Source organism: Salvelinus alpinus, chromosome 5, assembly GCF_045679555.1.
Source record: "Salvelinus alpinus chromosome 5, SLU_Salpinus.1, whole genome shotgun sequence".
Lineage (NCBI taxonomy): Eukaryota > Metazoa > Chordata > Actinopteri > Salmoniformes > Salmonidae > Salvelinus > Salvelinus alpinus.
In genome coordinates this window covers 24,108,781-24,125,825 of record NC_092090.1, presented here as the reverse complement: position 1 = coordinate 24,125,825, position 17,045 = coordinate 24,108,781, and the positions used below count along the sequence as shown (strand labels likewise).

Here is a 17,045-nt window from a genome sequence, read left to right as displayed (position 1 = left end):
GCTGGTGTCTCTGGTTACTGGGAGTTAGGGAGAGAACTAGGCTGGTGTCTCTCTGGTTACTGGGAGTTAGGGAGAGAACTAGGCTGGTGTCTCTGGTTACTGGGAGTTAGGGAGAGAACTAGGCTGGTGTCTCTCTGGTTACTGGGAGTTAGAGAGAGAACTAGGCTGGTGTCTCTCTGGTTACTGGGAGTTAGGTAGAGAACTAGGCTGGTGTCTCTGGTTACTGGGAGTTAGAGAGAGAACTAGGCTGGTGTCTCTCTGGTTACTGGGAGTTAGAGAGAGAACTAGGCTGGTGTCTCTCTGGTTACTGGGAGTTAGGTAGAGAACTACGCTGGTGTCTCTGGTTACTGGGAGTTAGGGAGAGAACTAGGCTGGTGTCTCTGGTTACTGGGAGTTAGGGAGAGAACTAGGCTGGTGTCTCTCTGGTTACTGGGAGTTAGAGAGAGAACTAGGCTGGTGTCTCTCTGGTTACTGGGAGTTAGGTAGAGAACTAGGCTGGTGTCTCTCTGGTTACTGGGAGTTAGAGAGAGAACTAGGCTGGTGTCTCTCTGGTTACTGGGAGTTAGGTAGAGAACTAGGCTGGTGTCTCTGGTTACTGGGAGTTAGAGAGAGAACTAGGCTGGTGTCTCTCTGGTTACTGGGAGTTAGAGAGAGAACTAGGCTGGTGTCTCTCTGGTTACTGGGAGTTAGGTAGAGAACTACGCTGGTGTCTCTGGTTACTGGGAGTTAGGGAGAGAACTAGGCTGGTGTCTCTGGTTACTGGGAGTTAGGGAGAGAACTAGGCTGGTGTCTCTCTGGTTACTGGGAGTTAGAGAGAGAACTAGGCTGGTGTCTCTCTGGTTACTGGGAGTTAGGTAGAGAACTAGGCTGGTGTCTCTGGTTACTGGGAGTTAGAGAGAGAACTAGGCTGGTGTCTCTCTGGTTACTGGGAGTTAGGTAGAGAACTAGGCTGGTGTCTCTCTGGTTACTGGGAGTTAGGGAGAGAACTAGGCTGGTGTCTCTGGTTACTGGGAGTTAGGGAGAGAACTAGACTGGTGTCTCTGGTTACTGGGAGTTAGGGAGAGAACTAGGCTGGTGTCTCTCTGGTTACTGGGAGTTAGGGAGAGAACTAGGCTGGTGTCTCTGGTTACTGGGAGTTAGGGAGAGAACTAGGCTGGTGTCTCTCTGGTTACTGGGATTAGTGAGAGAACTAGGCTGGTATCTCTGGTTACTGGGAGTTAGGTAGAGAACTAGGCTGGTGTCTCTGGTTACTGTGAGTTAGTGAGAGAACTAGGCTGGTATCTCTGGTTACTGGGAGTTAGGGAGAGAACTAGGCTGGTGTCTCTCTGGTTACTGGGAGTTAGGGAGAGAACTAGGCTGGTGTCTCTGGTTACTGGGAGTTAGGGAGAGAACTAGGCTGGTGTCTCTCTGGTTACTGGGAGTTAGGGAGAGAACTAGGCTGGTGTCTCTGGTTACTGGGAGTTAGGTAGAGAACTAGGCTGGTGTCTCTCTGGTTACTGGGAGTTAGGGAGAGAACTAGGCTGGTGTCTCTGGTTACTGGGAGTTAGGTAGAGAACTAGGCTGGTGTCTCTCTGGTTACTGGGAGTTAGGGAGAGAACTAGGCTGGTGTCTCTCTGGTTACTGGGAGTTAGGTAGAGAACTAGGCTGGTGTCTCAGGTTACTGGGAGTTAGGTAGAGAACTGGGCTGGTGTCTCTCTGGTTACTGGGAGTTAGGGAGAGAACTAGGCTGGTGTCTCTGGTTACTGGGAGGGAGGGAGAGAACTAGGCTGGTGTCTCTGGTTACTGGGAGTTAGGGAGAGAACTGGGCTGGTGTCTCAGGTTACTGGGAGTTAGGGAGAGAACTAGGCTGGTGTCTCTGGTTACTGGGAGTTAGGGAGAGAACTAGGCTGGTGTCTCTGGTTACTGGGAGTTAGTGAGAGAACTAGGCTGGTGTCTCTGGTTACTGGGAGCTAGGTAGAGAACTGGGCTGGTGTCTCAGGTTACTGGGAGTTAGGGAGAGAACTAGGCTGGTGTCTCTGGTTACTGGGAGTTAGTGAGAGAACTAGGCTGGTGTCTCTGGTTACTGGGAGTTAGGGAGAGAACTAGGCTGGTGTCTCTCTGGTTACTGGGAGTTAGGGAGAGAACTAGGCTGGTGTCTCTCTGGTTACTGGGAGTTAGGGAGAGAACTAGGCTGGTGTCTCTGGTTACTGGGAGTTAGGTAGAGAACTAGGCTGGTGTCTCTGGTTACTGGGAGTTAGGGAGAGAACTAGGCTGGTGTCTCTGGTTACTGGGAGTTAGGGAGAGAACTAGACTGGTGTCTCTGGTTACTGGGAGTTAGGGAGAGAACTAGGCTGGTGTCTCTCTGGTTACTGGGAGTTAGGGAGAGAACTAGGCTGGTGTCTCTCTGGTTACTGGGAGTTAGGGAGAGAACTAGGCTGGTGTCTCTGGTTACTGGGAGTTAGGTAGAGAACTAGGCTGGTGTCTCTGGTTACTGGGAGTTAGGGAGAGAACTAGGCTGGTGTCTCTCTGGTTACTGGGAGTTAGGGAGAGAACTAGGCTGGTATCTCTGGTTACTGGGCGTTAGGGAGAGAACTAGACTGGTGTCTCTGGTTACTGGGAGTTAGGGAGAGAACTAGGCTGGTGTCTCTGGTTACTGGGAGTTAGGTAGAGAACTAGGCTGGTGTCTCTGGTTACTGGGAGTTAGGTAGAGAACTAGGCTGGTGTCTCTGGTTACTGGGAGTTAGGTAGAGAACTAGGCTGGTGTCTCTGGTTACTGGGAGTTAGGGAGAGAACTAGGCTGGTGTCTCTGGTTACTGGGAGTTAGGGAGAGAACTAGGCTGGTCTCTCTGGTTACTGGGAGTTAGGGAGAGAACTAGGCTGGTGTCTCTGGTTACTGGGAGTTAGGGAGAGAACTAGACTGGTGTCTCTGGTTACTGGGAGTTAGTGAGAGAACTAGGCTGGTGTCTCTGGTTACTGGGAGTTAGGGAGAGAACTAGGCTGGTGTCTCTGGTTACTGGGAGTTAGGGAGAGAACTAGGCTGGTGTCTCTGGTTACTGGGAGTTAGGGAGAGAACTAGGCTGGTGTCTCTCTGGTTACTGGGAGTTAGGGAGAGAACTAGGCTGGTATCTCTGGTTACTGGGCGTTAGGGAGAGAACTAGACTGGTGTCTCTGGTTACTGGGAGTTAGGGAGAGAACTAGGCTGGTGTCTCTGGTTACTGGGAGTTAGGTAGAGAACTAGGCTGGTGTCTCTGGTTACTGGGAGTTAGGTAGAGAACTAGGCTGGTGTCTCTGGTTACTGGGAGTTAGGTAGAGAACTAGGCTGGTGTCTCTGGTTACTGGGAGTTAGGGAGAGAACTAGGCTGGTGTCTCTGGTTACTGGGAGTTAGGGAGAGAACTAGGCTGGTCTCTCTGGTTACTGGGAGTTAGGGAGAGAACTAGGCTGGTGTCTCTGGTTACTGGGAGTTAGGGAGAGAACTAGACTGGTGTCTCTGGTTACTGGGAGTTAGTGAGAGAACTAGGCTGGTGTCTCTGGTTACTGGGAGTTAGGGAGAGAACTAGGCTGGTGTCTCTGGTTACTGGGAGTTAGGGAGAGAACTAGGCTGGTGTCTCTGGTTACTGGGAGTTAGGGAGAGAACTAGGCTGATGTCTCTTTGGTCACTGGGGCCATGTTAGGGTCAGGTGACATGGCAGTAGTTAGGGACTGTCCCACTGACTGACACACACAGCTGACCTCTTTAACATAACCCTGCCAGGATATCTGTTTGTCTGTGCATCTGTTTGTCTCTCTCTCTCTGTGTCTCTGACATCACTCGTCTGTTATATTAGGTAGAAGAGTAGACACTAGATAGATCTCTTGTTGTTGTGGATTAACAGCAAGATGAAGCCCAGGAGACCAATAAGAGCTCAGGAACACCAGAATTCTCACATTACATTCACAGGAACTAACTCTCTCTTTCTCCCTCTCTCTCCACAGTTGCTGCGTAACCACAAAGCTGTGTTCATCCAGAAACACGTGCGTGGCTGGCTGGCCAGACAGCGGTACAAGCGATCCCTGCGAGCCATCGTCTATCTGCAGTGCTGCATCAGGAGGATGAAGGCCAAGAAAGAGCTGAAGAAGCTGAAAATCGAGGCCCGCTCCGTTGAACATTTCAAGAAGCTTAACGTTGGCATGGAGAATAAGATCATGCAGCTGCAGAGGAAGTTAGATGAACAGGTGGGGCTCTGTAGAAACCAGGTGGACATTTTGGATCTTTGTGCTGCTGGATAACAAACTCTCTCCTCCAAGAGTGACTGCTCGAATAGAATATGCATCTTCACACATTACATTAACATGATCTCTCTCTCTCCCAGGCTAAAGACAACCGTGTGACTAGCGAGCGGCTGAGCTGTCTGGAGACGTCCCACGCGGTGGAGAGTGACAAGCTGAAGGTAGAGGTGTCTAAGCTGAAGGGGATAGAAGAGGAAGCCAAGAACAACGCCAACCGTGTCACTTCCCTTCTGGAGGAGCTGGAGAGGCTGAGGAAGGAGCTGACCACCACCCAGAAAGAGAAGAAGACCATAGAGGACTGGGCTACCAAGTACAGGGATGAGATGGAAAAGGTGAGGGATGAGGAGGGTGGTGGGATAGAAAACGGCTCACTCTAGTCATCTCTTCATCTTGTCTCCTCCAGTCACTTCTCAGATATATTTCAGTTAAATGGCTCCCTTTCATACATCGTTCCCATAGTGGCCCTATAGAAGTGTGACACGTTTGTATAAGAATGTGTAATGTGTGTCGTGGTTCAACGGTTTAGGACCCAGGGGAATCTACTGCAGACTGGGCATATGGCGGGCTGGGAGGCCATTGCCTTGGTGCAGGTGAGACCGGTAGACTAGTGTAGTGTGGGTGTGTAGGTGAGACCGGTAGACTAGTGTAGTGTGGGTGTGTAGGTGAGACAGGTAGACTAGTGTAGTGTGGTTGTGTAGTTAATAGCAGGTAGACTAGTGTCGTGTGGGTGTGTAGGTGAGACAGGTAGACTAGTGTAGTGTGGGTGTGTAGGTGAGAGAGGTAGGCTAATGTCGTGTGGGTGTGTAGGTGAGACAGGTAGACTAGTGTAGTGTGGGGGTGTAGGTGAGAGAGGTAGGCAGGCTAATGTCGTGTGGGTGTGTAGGTGAGACAGGTAGACTAGTGTAGTGTGGGTGTGTAGGTGAGAGAGGTAGACTAGTGTCGTGTGGGTGTGTAGGTGAGACAGGTAGACTAGTGTAGTGTGGGTGAGACAGGTAGACTAGTGTAGTGTGGGTGTGTAGGTGAGACAGGTAGACTAGTGTAGTGTGGTTGTGTAGTTAATAGCAGGTAGACTAGTGTAGTGTGGGTGTGTAGGTGAGACAAGTAGACTAGTGTAGTGTGGGTGTGTAGGTGAGACAGGTAGACTAGTGTAGTGTGGTTGTGTAGTTAATAGCAGGTAGACTAGTGTAGTGTGGGTGTGTAGGTGAGACAAGTAGACTAGTGTAGAGTAGGTGAGACAGGTAGACTAGTGTAGTGTGGGTGTGTAGGTGAGACAGGTAGACTCGTGTGGTGTGGTTGTGTAGTTAATAGCAGGTAGACTAGTGCTAGCTGTGCAGTACAGTAGAGCAGTCCTCCAGAAGCCCAGTGAAATCAACTAAACCCCAATGTCCCGACAGTCCAGACCTGAGTCAGATACAGAACATCTGTCAAATACTGAAGATGCACTTGATTTGTTTCACCCTGTACACTGGAACCAATGGAAATGTTCTAAAACGCCCCCACCTCTGCACACTGGTCCAGCAAATCAAGTGCACCTTTAAGTATTTGAAACTATTTGACCCAGATCTGCTAGTGTTCTCAAATCACATGATTGATGGATTACTGGACCAATAGGCTGTGGTAGACTTGATTGAAGTATTTTCTCCTGTGTGTGAAGATGGTAGCAGAGCTGAAGCAGCAGAATGGTCTGCTGAAGACCGAGAAAGACGACCTGAACCGAATGATCAAGGAACAGAGCCAGCAGATGACAGGTACCAACCATTCACTAGCTTTAGACCAATCACATTCACTGTTACTATATTTAGACCAATCACATTCCGTGTTAATACTTTTAGATCAATCACATTCATTGTTGAAGTTCCATACAGAGAATTGATGATACGTTCCCCACACGTGCTGAACTTCTTTCTCCTCTCTCTCCCCCTTTCCCTTCTTCTCTCTGTGCTCTCTCCTCCCCATCTCCACCTCCTCCCCCTTTCCCTTCTTCTCTCTGTGCTCTCTCCTCCCCATCTCCACCTCCTCCCCCTTTCCCTTCTTCTCTCTGTGCTCTCTCCTCCCCATCTCCACCTCCTCCCCCTTTCCCTTCTTCTCTCTGTGCTCTCTCCTCCCCATCTCCACCTCCTCCCCCTTTCCCTTCTTCTCTCTGTGCTCTCTCCTCCCCATCTCCACCTCCTCCCCCTTTCCCTTCTTCTCACTGTGCTCTCTCCTCCCCATCTCCACCTCCTCCCCCTTTCCCTTCTTCTCTCTGTGCTCTCTCCTCCCCATCTCCACCTCCTCCCCCTTTCCCTTCTTCTCTCTGTGCTCTCTCCTCCCCATCTCCACCTCCTCCCCCTTTCCCTTCTTCTCTCTGTGCTCTCTCCTCCCCATCTCCACCTCCTCCCCCTTTCCCTTCTTCTCTCTGTGCTCTCTCCTCCCCATCTCCACCTCCTCCCCCTTTCAGAGAAAATGACTCGTGCATTAGCGGAGGAGACTCAGCAGTTGGAGAGCGATCTGAACGAGGAGAGGTCTCGCTACCAGAACCTCCTAACAGAACACCTGAGACTGGAGGAACGCTACGACGACCTCAAGGAAGAAATCACTCTCTCTGTGGTAGGAGGCTAACGCATAGCATGTCAACATTTTCACACTCACAAACACTGGACCAAACCAGACCACACACACTCACAAACACTGGACCGAACCAGACCACACACACTCACAAACACTGGACCGAACCAGACCACACATACTTACAAACACTGGACCGAACCAGACCACACACACTGGACCGAACCAGACCACACACACTCACAAACACTGGACCAAACCAGACCACACACACTCACAAACACTGGTCCGAACCAGACCACACACACTCACAAACACTGGACCGAACCAGACCACACACACTCACAAACACTGGACCAAACCAGACCACACACACTCACAAACACTGGACCAAACCAGACCACACACACTCACAAACACTGGACCGAACCAGACCACACACACTCACAAACACTGGACCGAACCAGACCACACACACTCACAAACACTGGACCGAACCAGAACACACACACTCACAAACACTGTACCGAACGAGACCACACACACTCACAAACACTGGACCGAACCAGACCACACACACTCACAAACACTGGACCGAGCCAGACCACACACACTCACAAACACTGGACCAAACCAGACCACACACAAACACAAACACTGGACCAAACCAGACCACACACACTCACAAACACTGGACCGAACCAGACCACACACACTCACAAACACTGGACCGAACCAGACCACACACACTGGACCAAACCAGACCACACACACTCACAAACACTGGACCGAACCAGACCACACACACTCACAAACACTGGACCGAACCAGACCACAAACACTGGACCAAACCAAACCAGACCACACACACTCACAAACACTGGACCAAACCAAACCAGACCACACATACTTACACACACGCCACACTGCCCCACCATACTACACGGACACACACCAAACAAACACGCACTAACGTCCCCTTGCCCCTCCTTTCTCCAGAGCGTGCCCAAGCCCGGCCACAGGAGAACAGACTCCACCCACAGCAGCAACGGATCAGAGTGCACCTACAACTCCGAGTTCGCCGAATCAGAAGAAAGTTCCCGACATGGAGAAGTGAGTGGGGCGGGACTTAGAAAGGAACTTCCTCTCACCATTAGAAAATGTTACAAAAAACTTGTTTATGTTGCTTCAACCTGTTCTGTAGTTATTTTAACAGTTATTACAACTACAACCCTGCAGAATTGGTCGTCATTCAGTAAAACACTTTCTGTAATGTTTTAGGATTGACAGCTAATGTCTTTAATGCCCATGACGATGCCCCAAAGCTCCGCCTGTCAGTGTCATTCCTGTCTCTGACCTCACTTCCTGTTGTGACAGGATGTGACCCGGGGCATGGACACGTCTCTGACTCTGAAGCTGCAGAAGCGCGTGACCGAGCTGGAGCAGGAGAAATCCTCTCTCCGCAACGAGCTAGAAAACAAGGAGGAGCAGTTCCAGCGGGCTAGAGTCAGGGTACAGCCACAGTAATACACAATATTACTACAATACTATGCTGTATTACAACCACAGTCTTACTTACTTTACTGTCGGACCTCTCTGTCTGTCAGGATGATGAGGAGCATAAGAAATCACGTGGAGCAGAACTGGAGTACGAGTCTCTCAAGGTATTGTATAGATATCCAATCTACTCATATCTACGGTAGTGGGTAGGGGCTAGGACTTAGGTGGGCAACAGTTCGTGGCTCAAGGGCCCCGGGGGCCGCCAGTTGCCCATCACGGGGCTAGGGGTTGATTTTGGACTGCATTTTCTGGGTGAGTGTGTTGTATACATAGATGATTAGAGATCTCTAGATGGATATAACCCATTTTAGCATTGACATTGCCATCTCTATGGGTGTGTATTAACTCTCTGTCTGCCGCCGGCGGTATCCATCTTTAATCCACAGCGCCAGGAGCTGGATTCCGAGAACAAGAAGTTGAAGCACGACCTGACCGCCATGAGGCAGAGCCTGCTGGGTAATGCAGGCGCTGGGGCGGGGGCACCAGGAAGTCCACCCTACAAAGTTCTCATGGACCAACTGAACTCCTCTTGCGAGGAGCTGGAGGTGCGGAAAGAGGAGGTGCTGATTCTACGATCTCAACTGGTCTCACAGAAGGAGGCCATGCAGCACAAGGTAGGAGACATGGAGGGACCCACACACACACACACACGTACACGGACATGTGCAAACACACACACATGCACACTGACCCATGCACAGACACGCATATATACACACAGTCTCGCAGATATATATACACATACACACACGTGAAACCTTTTAATGTCTGTCCACTGCACTATCAATGCTTCTAACACTCCAGTCTCTTCTCTCCTTCTATCCCTCTCTCCTCTCTTCTCTCTCCTGCCATGCCTTCCTAAAGGATGAGAAGGTACTAGAACTCTGCTGACTGCATGCTCTGGGAATGACTAGCTTAAACACATACACACGTGCCACTGATTTATTTGCATGTAACACCACCGTATGTATGGTCTTTAGATTCACAATACAGGATGAGTCAAGATTAAAGTGGAATAATAGTGTCATAATGTCTTTCTCTCTGTTCTCTGCCTGATGCTCTGTTGTGTCTCCTCTACATGTGAATGTGGTTCTTTTCCTCTCTCATCCCCCTCCATGTCATCCCTCTCTCCAGGAGACAATGACAGAGCCAGTGCACTATGCAGAGGATGTCCATAAGATGAAGGACTCTGGTGCAATCACTCAGGCTTATCTAGGACTCAAAGAGACCAACAGGTACATCTCTCTTTCTCTCTCTCTCTCTTTTTCTCTTTTGCTTTCCCTCCCCCATCCCTCTATCTCCTTCTCTCTGTATCTCCTCTCTCTCTCTTGCTTTCTCTCTCTCCCCTTCTCTTCGCTTTCCCTCTCCTTCTTGCTTTCTCTCTCTCCCTTTCTCTCTTTCGCTTTCTCTTTTTTTCTTTCCTTCCCCCTCTATCTCTTTCTCTCTCCCCTCCTCTTTCACTTTCCCTCCCCCTCTATCTCCTTCTTTTTCTCTCTCACGTTCTTTCATTTTCTTTCTTTCGCTTTCCCTCCCCCATGTCTGTCACCCCCTTCCCTCGTTCCCTTCCTCCCCCCAGAGGTCCACAGAGGACTCATTACAGTACAAGCTCCCCACCAGTATGTCTGATGTACTCCATGAGTACACTCAGTGTGTGTGAGATCTGTATGTGTTTGAGAACTGTGTGTGTGAACTCCTCTCTCTGTTTTGCGCAGATCTCCCAGGTTCTTGCATAAACCACTAGAAGCCAATGAGCTCCTAAATCGGCTCAGGTAACCAATCAGATGTGTCCTTTGCATCGTGAGGCAGAGCATGCGTGGCCACGCTGACCAATGGGGATTGAGCAAGACTGAGCGGAGGCTTTTTATTGGATAGGATAATATAGTTGATGATGGCTGGCTGATATTGAATCTATATTAATGATATATTATGTAGGTGATAAAACTAGATTTGCTTCAGTAGCAATGGGTCTGCTTGTTTTGCACGCCGGGCGATGCCTAACCTGTACTGTACTGTAAGTGGCGAAGGCGGCGTAAGCTGCCTGCTAACTAGTATGATGATGACGCTAAGCTAGGTTAGCCTGCGTAATATTGGTCATCGAACTAGCATGGTAATTAAGCTAAGCTAGGTTAGCCTACATAGCATTGGTAATCTAACTAGCATGTTGAAGCTAAACTAGGTTAGCCTCCGTATGGGTTGAAGGTTAGGCATGAATGATGTACAGAGTCTTAATTACTAATCAGCTCCTATGAAATGTCTTCTTCTGCATGGAACCAACCCTGCATCTTTACCAACCGTGTGTTTCCCTGTGTTGTGTTTTGTTAGTTCCATCATGTTGCTACCACCCTGTGTGTTACGTTGCATTAAGAATCCTTGTCATTTCAGATTTTGATCATTTTGCCTGTTCTCTACCAGGGGTTGGAACCAAAATTATTTTCCAATTGTTTTGTTCTGACTAGAACCATACATTTTTTGGTTCCGACCAGCAAAATAAAGTTCTGAACCGGTTCGAACACAACAAAAAGTAAAGATTAATACCATTCCTTTCTGTTCCTGTATAAACCTCTGAAATTGACTTTTTTTTAAACATTTAGCTCGACATTAAATTACTTCACCAATCAGTGAGGATATAGCAACTTTCTATGGAGCGGGCAAGCTGTTTACATGCATTGGACAGACGAATGTAGGGCGTTGGATGAGACTGACATTTTCCGGGTGGGGAGAGAGCGAGAGAGGGTGGAGGAGGGTTGGCTTGAAACGGTGGGCATCTTGTTATGACATGCATCATCTGAATTAGGCCCACAGAATTAAACCTTCGGAAGAGCGGCTTATATGAAGGAACTTTGAATGTCTTTGAACTTCACAAAGTTGTCTTAACATTGGACCAGCTAGCTGGTATGTGCAGAGCGGCACCAGAATTCAAATAAAAACACGTTTTACTTTTTCTAGTTAGTAAATCCAATGTGAAACATGATAACTATAGTATCCTTAACTAGCACTAAAAAGGTTAATCGATTCTTCTCTGATTGTAAATCTCTCTCCCTAATTTCTGAATCAGACCTGTAACGTCAGTAGGCTACTAGACAATTTTTCAGAGGGGGAGGGGCAGGTAGCCTACACACGCGCACACTGGAATACTTGTCTGTCAGGCGGACACTGGAATACTTGTCTGTCAGGCGGACACTGGAATACTTTTCTGTCAGTCGGACACTGGAATACTTTTCTTAGTGACAGAGTGTGAGGGCTTTGCATATGCACTTTGTTAAGTTTTTTGTGGGACTGAAAAACAATGCATGGAAAATAAAATTACGTTATTAACCGGTTCCATGCTTTTAAAATAATGGTTCTGTTCCGGAACAGTATAGATCACTTTTGTTCTGATTCTGTTCCTTGAAAAATGTCTTTATTTTCCAGTTGTCGGTTCTGTTCCCTGAACTGGTTCCAACCCCTGTTCTAAACACACATTGATTCAGAATACTAAGCACAACAAGCTGACACACAAACAGCATGAGACTGCACCACCCCACCTCCCCTAGTCCACCACCGCCCCATCTCCTCTAGTCCACCACCACCCCACCTCCCCTAGTCCACCACCACCCCACCTCCCATAGTCCACCACCACCCCATCTCCTCTAGTCCACCACCACCCCACCTCCCCTAGTCCACCACCACCCCACCTCCCCTAGTCCACCACCACCCCACCTCCCCTAGTCCACCACCACCCCACCTCCCATAGTCCACCACCACCCCATCTCCTCTAGTCCACCACCACCCCATCTCCTCTAGTCCACCACCACCCCACCTCCCCTAGTCCACCACCACCCCACCTCCCCTAGTCCACCACCACCCCATCTCCTCTAGTCCACCACCACCCCATCTCCCCTAGTCCACCACCACCCCACCTCCCCTAGTCCACCACCGCCCCATCTCCTCTAGTCCACCACCACCCCACCTCCCCTAGTCCACCACCACCCCACCTCCCCTAGTCCACCACCGCCCCATCTCTTCTAGTCCACCACCACCCCATCTCCTCTAGTCCACCACCACCCCACCTCCCCTAGTCCACCACCACCCCACCTCCCCTAGTCCACCACCACCCCACCTCCCCTAGTCCACCACCACCCCACCTCCCCTAGTCCACCACCACCCCACCTCCCCTAGTCCACCACCACCCCACCTCCCCTAGTCCACCACCACCCCACCTCCCATAGTCCACCACCACCCCATCTCCCCTAGTCCACCACCACCCCACCTCCCCTAGTCCACCACCACCCCGTCTCCTCTAGTCCACCACCACCCCACCTCCCCTAGTCCACCACCACCCCGTCTCCTCTAGTCCACCACCACCCCACCTCCCCTAGTCCACCACCACCCCATCTCCTCTAGTCCACCACCACCCCACCTCCCCTAGTCCACCACCACCCCACCTCCCCTAGTCCACCACCACCCCACCTCCCCTAGTCCACCACCACCCCATCTCCTCTAGTCCACCACCACCCCATCTCCTCTAGTCCACCACCACCCCACCTCCCCTAGTCCACCACCACCCACCTCCCCTAGTCCACCACCACCCCATCTCCTCTAGTCCACCACCACCCCACCTCCCCTAGTCCACCACCACCCCATCTCCTCTAGTCCACCCCATCTCCCCTAGTCCACCACCACCCCACCTCCTCTAGTCCACCACCACCCTCCCACATCTAGTCCACCACCACCCCACCTCCACTAGTCCACCACTGCTCCACCTCCCCTAGTCCACCACCTCCCCTAGTCCACCACCGCCCCACCTCCCCTAGTCCACCACCACCCCACCTCCTCTAGTCCACCACCACCCTCCAACCTCTAGTCCACCACTGCTCCACCTCCCCTAGTCCACCACCGCCCCACCTCCCCTAGTCCCCCACCTTCTCTAGTCCACCCCCGCCCCACCTCCCCTAGTCCACCACCACCCCACCTCCTCTAGTCCACCACCACCCTCCAACCTCTAGTCCACCACCACCCCACCTCCCCTATTCCACCACTGCTCCACCTCCCCTATTCCACCACCGCCCCACCTCCCCTAGTCCCCCACCTTCTCTAGTCCACCACCGCCCCACCTCCCCTAGTCCCCCACCTCCCCTAGTCCCCCGTCTCCTCTAGTCCACCACCACCCCATCTCCCCTAGTCCACAACTACCCACCTCCCCTAGTACACCAACACCCACCTCCCCTAGTCCACCAACACCCCACCTCCCCTAGTCCACCACCACCCCACCCCCCCTAGTCCACCACCACCCCACCTCCCCTAGTCCACCACCACCCCACCTCCCCTAGTTCCCCACCTCCTCTAGTCCACCACCACCCCACCTCCCCTAGTCCACCACCACCCCACCTCCCCTAGTCCACCACCACTCCACCTCCCCTAGTACCCCACCTCCCCTAGTCCACCACCACCCCACCTCCCCTAGTCCCCCACCTCCTCTAGTCCACCACCACTCCACCTCCCCTAGTCCCCCATCTCCTCTAGTCCACCACCACCCCACCTCCTCTAGTCCACCACCACCCCACCTCCCCTAGTCCACCACCACCCCATCTCCTCTAGTCCACCACCACCCCATCTCCTCTAGTCCACCACCACCCCATCTCCCCTAGTCCACCACCACCCCACCTCCCCTAATCCACCACCACCCCACCTCTCCTCATCCCTCACCCCCTAGTCCACCACCACCCCATCTCCCCTAGTCCACCACCACTCCACCTCCCCTAGTCCCCCACCTCCTCTAGTCCACCACCACTCCACCTCCCCTAGTCCCCCATCTCCTCTAGTCCACCACCACTCCACCTCCCCTAGTCCCCCATCTCCCCTAGTCCACCACCACCCCATCTCCCCTAGTCCACCACCACCCCACCTCCCCTAATCCACCACCACCCCACCTCTCCTCATCCCTCACCCCCTAGTCCACCACCACCCCATCTCCCCTAGTCCACCACCACCCCATCTCCCCTAGTCCACCACCACTCCACCTCCCCTAGTCCCCCACCTCCTCTAGTCCACCACCACTCCACCTCCCCTAGTCCCCCATCTCCTCTAGTCCACCACCACCCCACCTCCCCTAGTCCCCCACCTCCTCTAGTCCACCACCACCCCACCTCTCCTCATCCCCTAGTCCACCACCACCCCACCTCCTCTAGTCCACCACCACCCCACCTCCCCTAGTCCACCACCACCCCACCTCCCCTAGCCCCCCATCTCCCCTAGTCCACCACCACCCCATCTCCCCTAGTCCACCACCTCCCCTAGTCCACCATCATCCCATCTCCTCTAGTCCACCACCACCCCATCTCCCCTAGTCCACCACCTCCCCTAGTCTACCATCACCCCACCTCCCCTAGTCCACCACCACCCCATCTCCCCTAGTCCACCACCACCACCCCATCTCCCCTAGTCCACCACCACCCCACCTCCCCCTTTTTATTTGTCCTTTTTTCTGTTCCCTTGCATTCATTTGTGTTTGTTTGTCAGATCCCCCACTGCTGACTTCCATAGGCTGAATGAGGACAGAGAGCTGTGGCTGGTATATGAAGGGTTAAAGGAGACCAACAGGTTAACCGTGTGTGTGTGTGTGTGTGTGTGTGTGTGTGTGTGTGTGTGTGTGTGTGTGTGTGTGTGTGTGTGTGTGTGTGTGTGTGTGTGTGTGTGTGTGTGTGTGTGTGTGTGTGCGTGTGTGTGGACCAGGGGTGGTGTGGGGCTGTTTGTTCTTGCTCCCTCCATCCCATATTTTCTCCTTCATGCTTTCCCAACCTCCTATAGTAGTTGAAGAATGATTCTCTTCTTCTCTCTCCATCCCCTCCTCTCAGACTGTTGGAGGGCCAGATGCAGCAGCAGCGGCGTAGCTATGACAACGAGGTGGAGGTGTTGCGAGGGGAGTTACAGAGTGTTAAAGAGGAGAATAACCGGCAACAACAGCTGCTGGCCCAGAACCTGCAGCTCCCACCAGAGGCACGCATAGAGGCTAGTCTACAGCATGAGATCACACGACTCACCAACGAAAACCTGGTACGTTACACACTTACACACACATGTATACACATACACATAGTATACAGACACATGTATACACACACACATACACGGAGTGTACAAAACATTAAGGATACCTGCTCTTTCCATGACATAGACTGACCAGGTGAATCCAGGTGAAAGCTATGATCCCTTATTGATGTCACTTGTTAAATCCACTTCAATCAGTATAGATGACGGGGAGGAGACAGTTTAAGGAAGGATTTAAACAATCGAGACATGGATTGTGTGTGTGTGTGTGTGTGTGTGTGTGTGTGTGTGTGTGTGTGTGTGTGTGTGTGTGTGTGTGTGTGTGTGTGTGTGTGTGCCATTCAAAGGGTGAATGGGCGAGACAAAATATTTAAGTGCCTTTGAACGGGGTATGGTAGTAGGTGCCAGGCGCACCAGTTTGTGTCAAGAACTGCAACACTGCTGGGTTTTTAACACTCAACCGTTTCCCGTCTGTATCAAGAATGGTCCACCACCCAAAGGACATCCAGCCAACTTGACACAACTGTGGGAAGCATTGGAGTCGACATGGGCCAGCATCCCTGTGGAACGCTTACGAATCCTAACAAATTAAGGCTGTTCTGAGGGGAAAAGGGGGGGTGCAACTCAATGTTAGGAAGGTGTCCTTAATGTTTTGTACACCCAGTGTATTCACACGCTTACAAACATGCAAACGTGTACACACATGCAGTCATACACACATGCAGTCACACACACATTTTAAAACACAAATTGTAATACTTTTACGAAATGATTTAAGCATTCAAAAGGTCATAGATGAATGAAAAAAAACACACATACTCAGACCAGATCACTGGCCCCACCAGGACAACCTGCTGCCATCAACCAGCACTTCCCTTATTGGTCGCTAGTGGTACTGTCATAGTTACTGTTTTACTGAGGGGGCGTGTGTGTTCGACACCACCCAGATGTGTGTGTCCTGTGAGAACACCCTCTGATGTGTGTGTCCTGTGAGAACACCGTCTGATGTGTGTGTCCTGTGAGAACACCGTCTGATGTGTGTGTCCTGTGAGAACACCGTCTGATGTGTGTGTCCTGTGAGAACCCTTTGATGTGTGTGTCCTGTGAGAACCCTCTGATGTGTGTGTCCTGTGAGAACACCGTCTGATGTGTGTGTCCTGTGAGAACCCTTTGATGTGTGTGTCCTGTGAGAACCCTCTGATGTGTGTGTCCTGTGAGAACACCCTCTGATGTGTGTGTCCTGTGAGAACACCGTCTGATGTGTGTGTCCTGTGAGAACCCTCTGATGTGTGTGTCCTGTGAGAACCCTCTGATGTGTGTGTCCTGTGAGAACCCTCTGATGTGTGTGTCCTGTGAGAACCCTCTGATGTGTGTGTCCTGTGAGAACTCTCTGATGTGTGTGTCCTGTGAGAACCCTCTGATGTGTGTGTCCTGTGAGAACCCCCTCTGATGTGTGTGTCCTGTGAGAACACCGTCTGATGTGTGTGTCCTGTGAGAACTCTCTGATGTGTGTGTCCTGTGAGAACCCTCTGATGTGTGTGTCCTGTGAGAACCCCCTCTGATGTGTGTGTCCTGTGAGACACCCTCTGATGTGTGTGTCCTGTGAGAACACCCTCTGATGTGTGTGTCCTGTGAGAACTCTCTGATGTGTGTGTCCTGTGAGAACTCT

General features: G+C 51.5%; 1 protein-coding gene across 6 annotated transcripts in view; it reads left to right on the top strand.

The window, feature by feature from the left end:
• The window catches only part of myo5aa (myosin VAa), a 107,412-nt gene that overhangs the window by 71,239 nt on the left and 19,128 nt on the right, over positions 1 to 17,045 (top strand). For 3 of the 6 annotated variants that reach the window (XM_071401068.1, XM_071401072.1, XM_071401070.1), the window contains exons 20-30: positions 3,953 to 4,192; positions 4,330 to 4,578; positions 5,901 to 5,994; positions 6,684 to 6,832; positions 7,790 to 7,903; positions 8,168 to 8,302; positions 8,398 to 8,454; positions 8,737 to 8,964; positions 9,485 to 9,585; positions 10,063 to 10,119; positions 15,184 to 15,382. In XM_071401068.1, coding sequence (XP_071257169.1) covers positions 3,953 to 4,192; positions 4,330 to 4,578; positions 5,901 to 5,994; positions 6,684 to 6,832; positions 7,790 to 7,903; positions 8,168 to 8,302; positions 8,398 to 8,454; positions 8,737 to 8,964; positions 9,485 to 9,585; positions 10,063 to 10,119; positions 15,184 to 15,382 — 1,623 coding nt within the window. The remainder of the gene's footprint in view (positions 1 to 3,952; positions 4,193 to 4,329; positions 4,579 to 5,900; positions 5,995 to 6,683; positions 6,833 to 7,789; positions 7,904 to 8,167; positions 8,303 to 8,397; positions 8,455 to 8,736; positions 8,965 to 9,484; positions 9,586 to 10,062; positions 10,120 to 15,183; positions 15,383 to 17,045) is intronic. The other 3 variants (XM_071401073.1, XM_071401071.1, XM_071401074.1) reach the window with 1 other exon arrangement.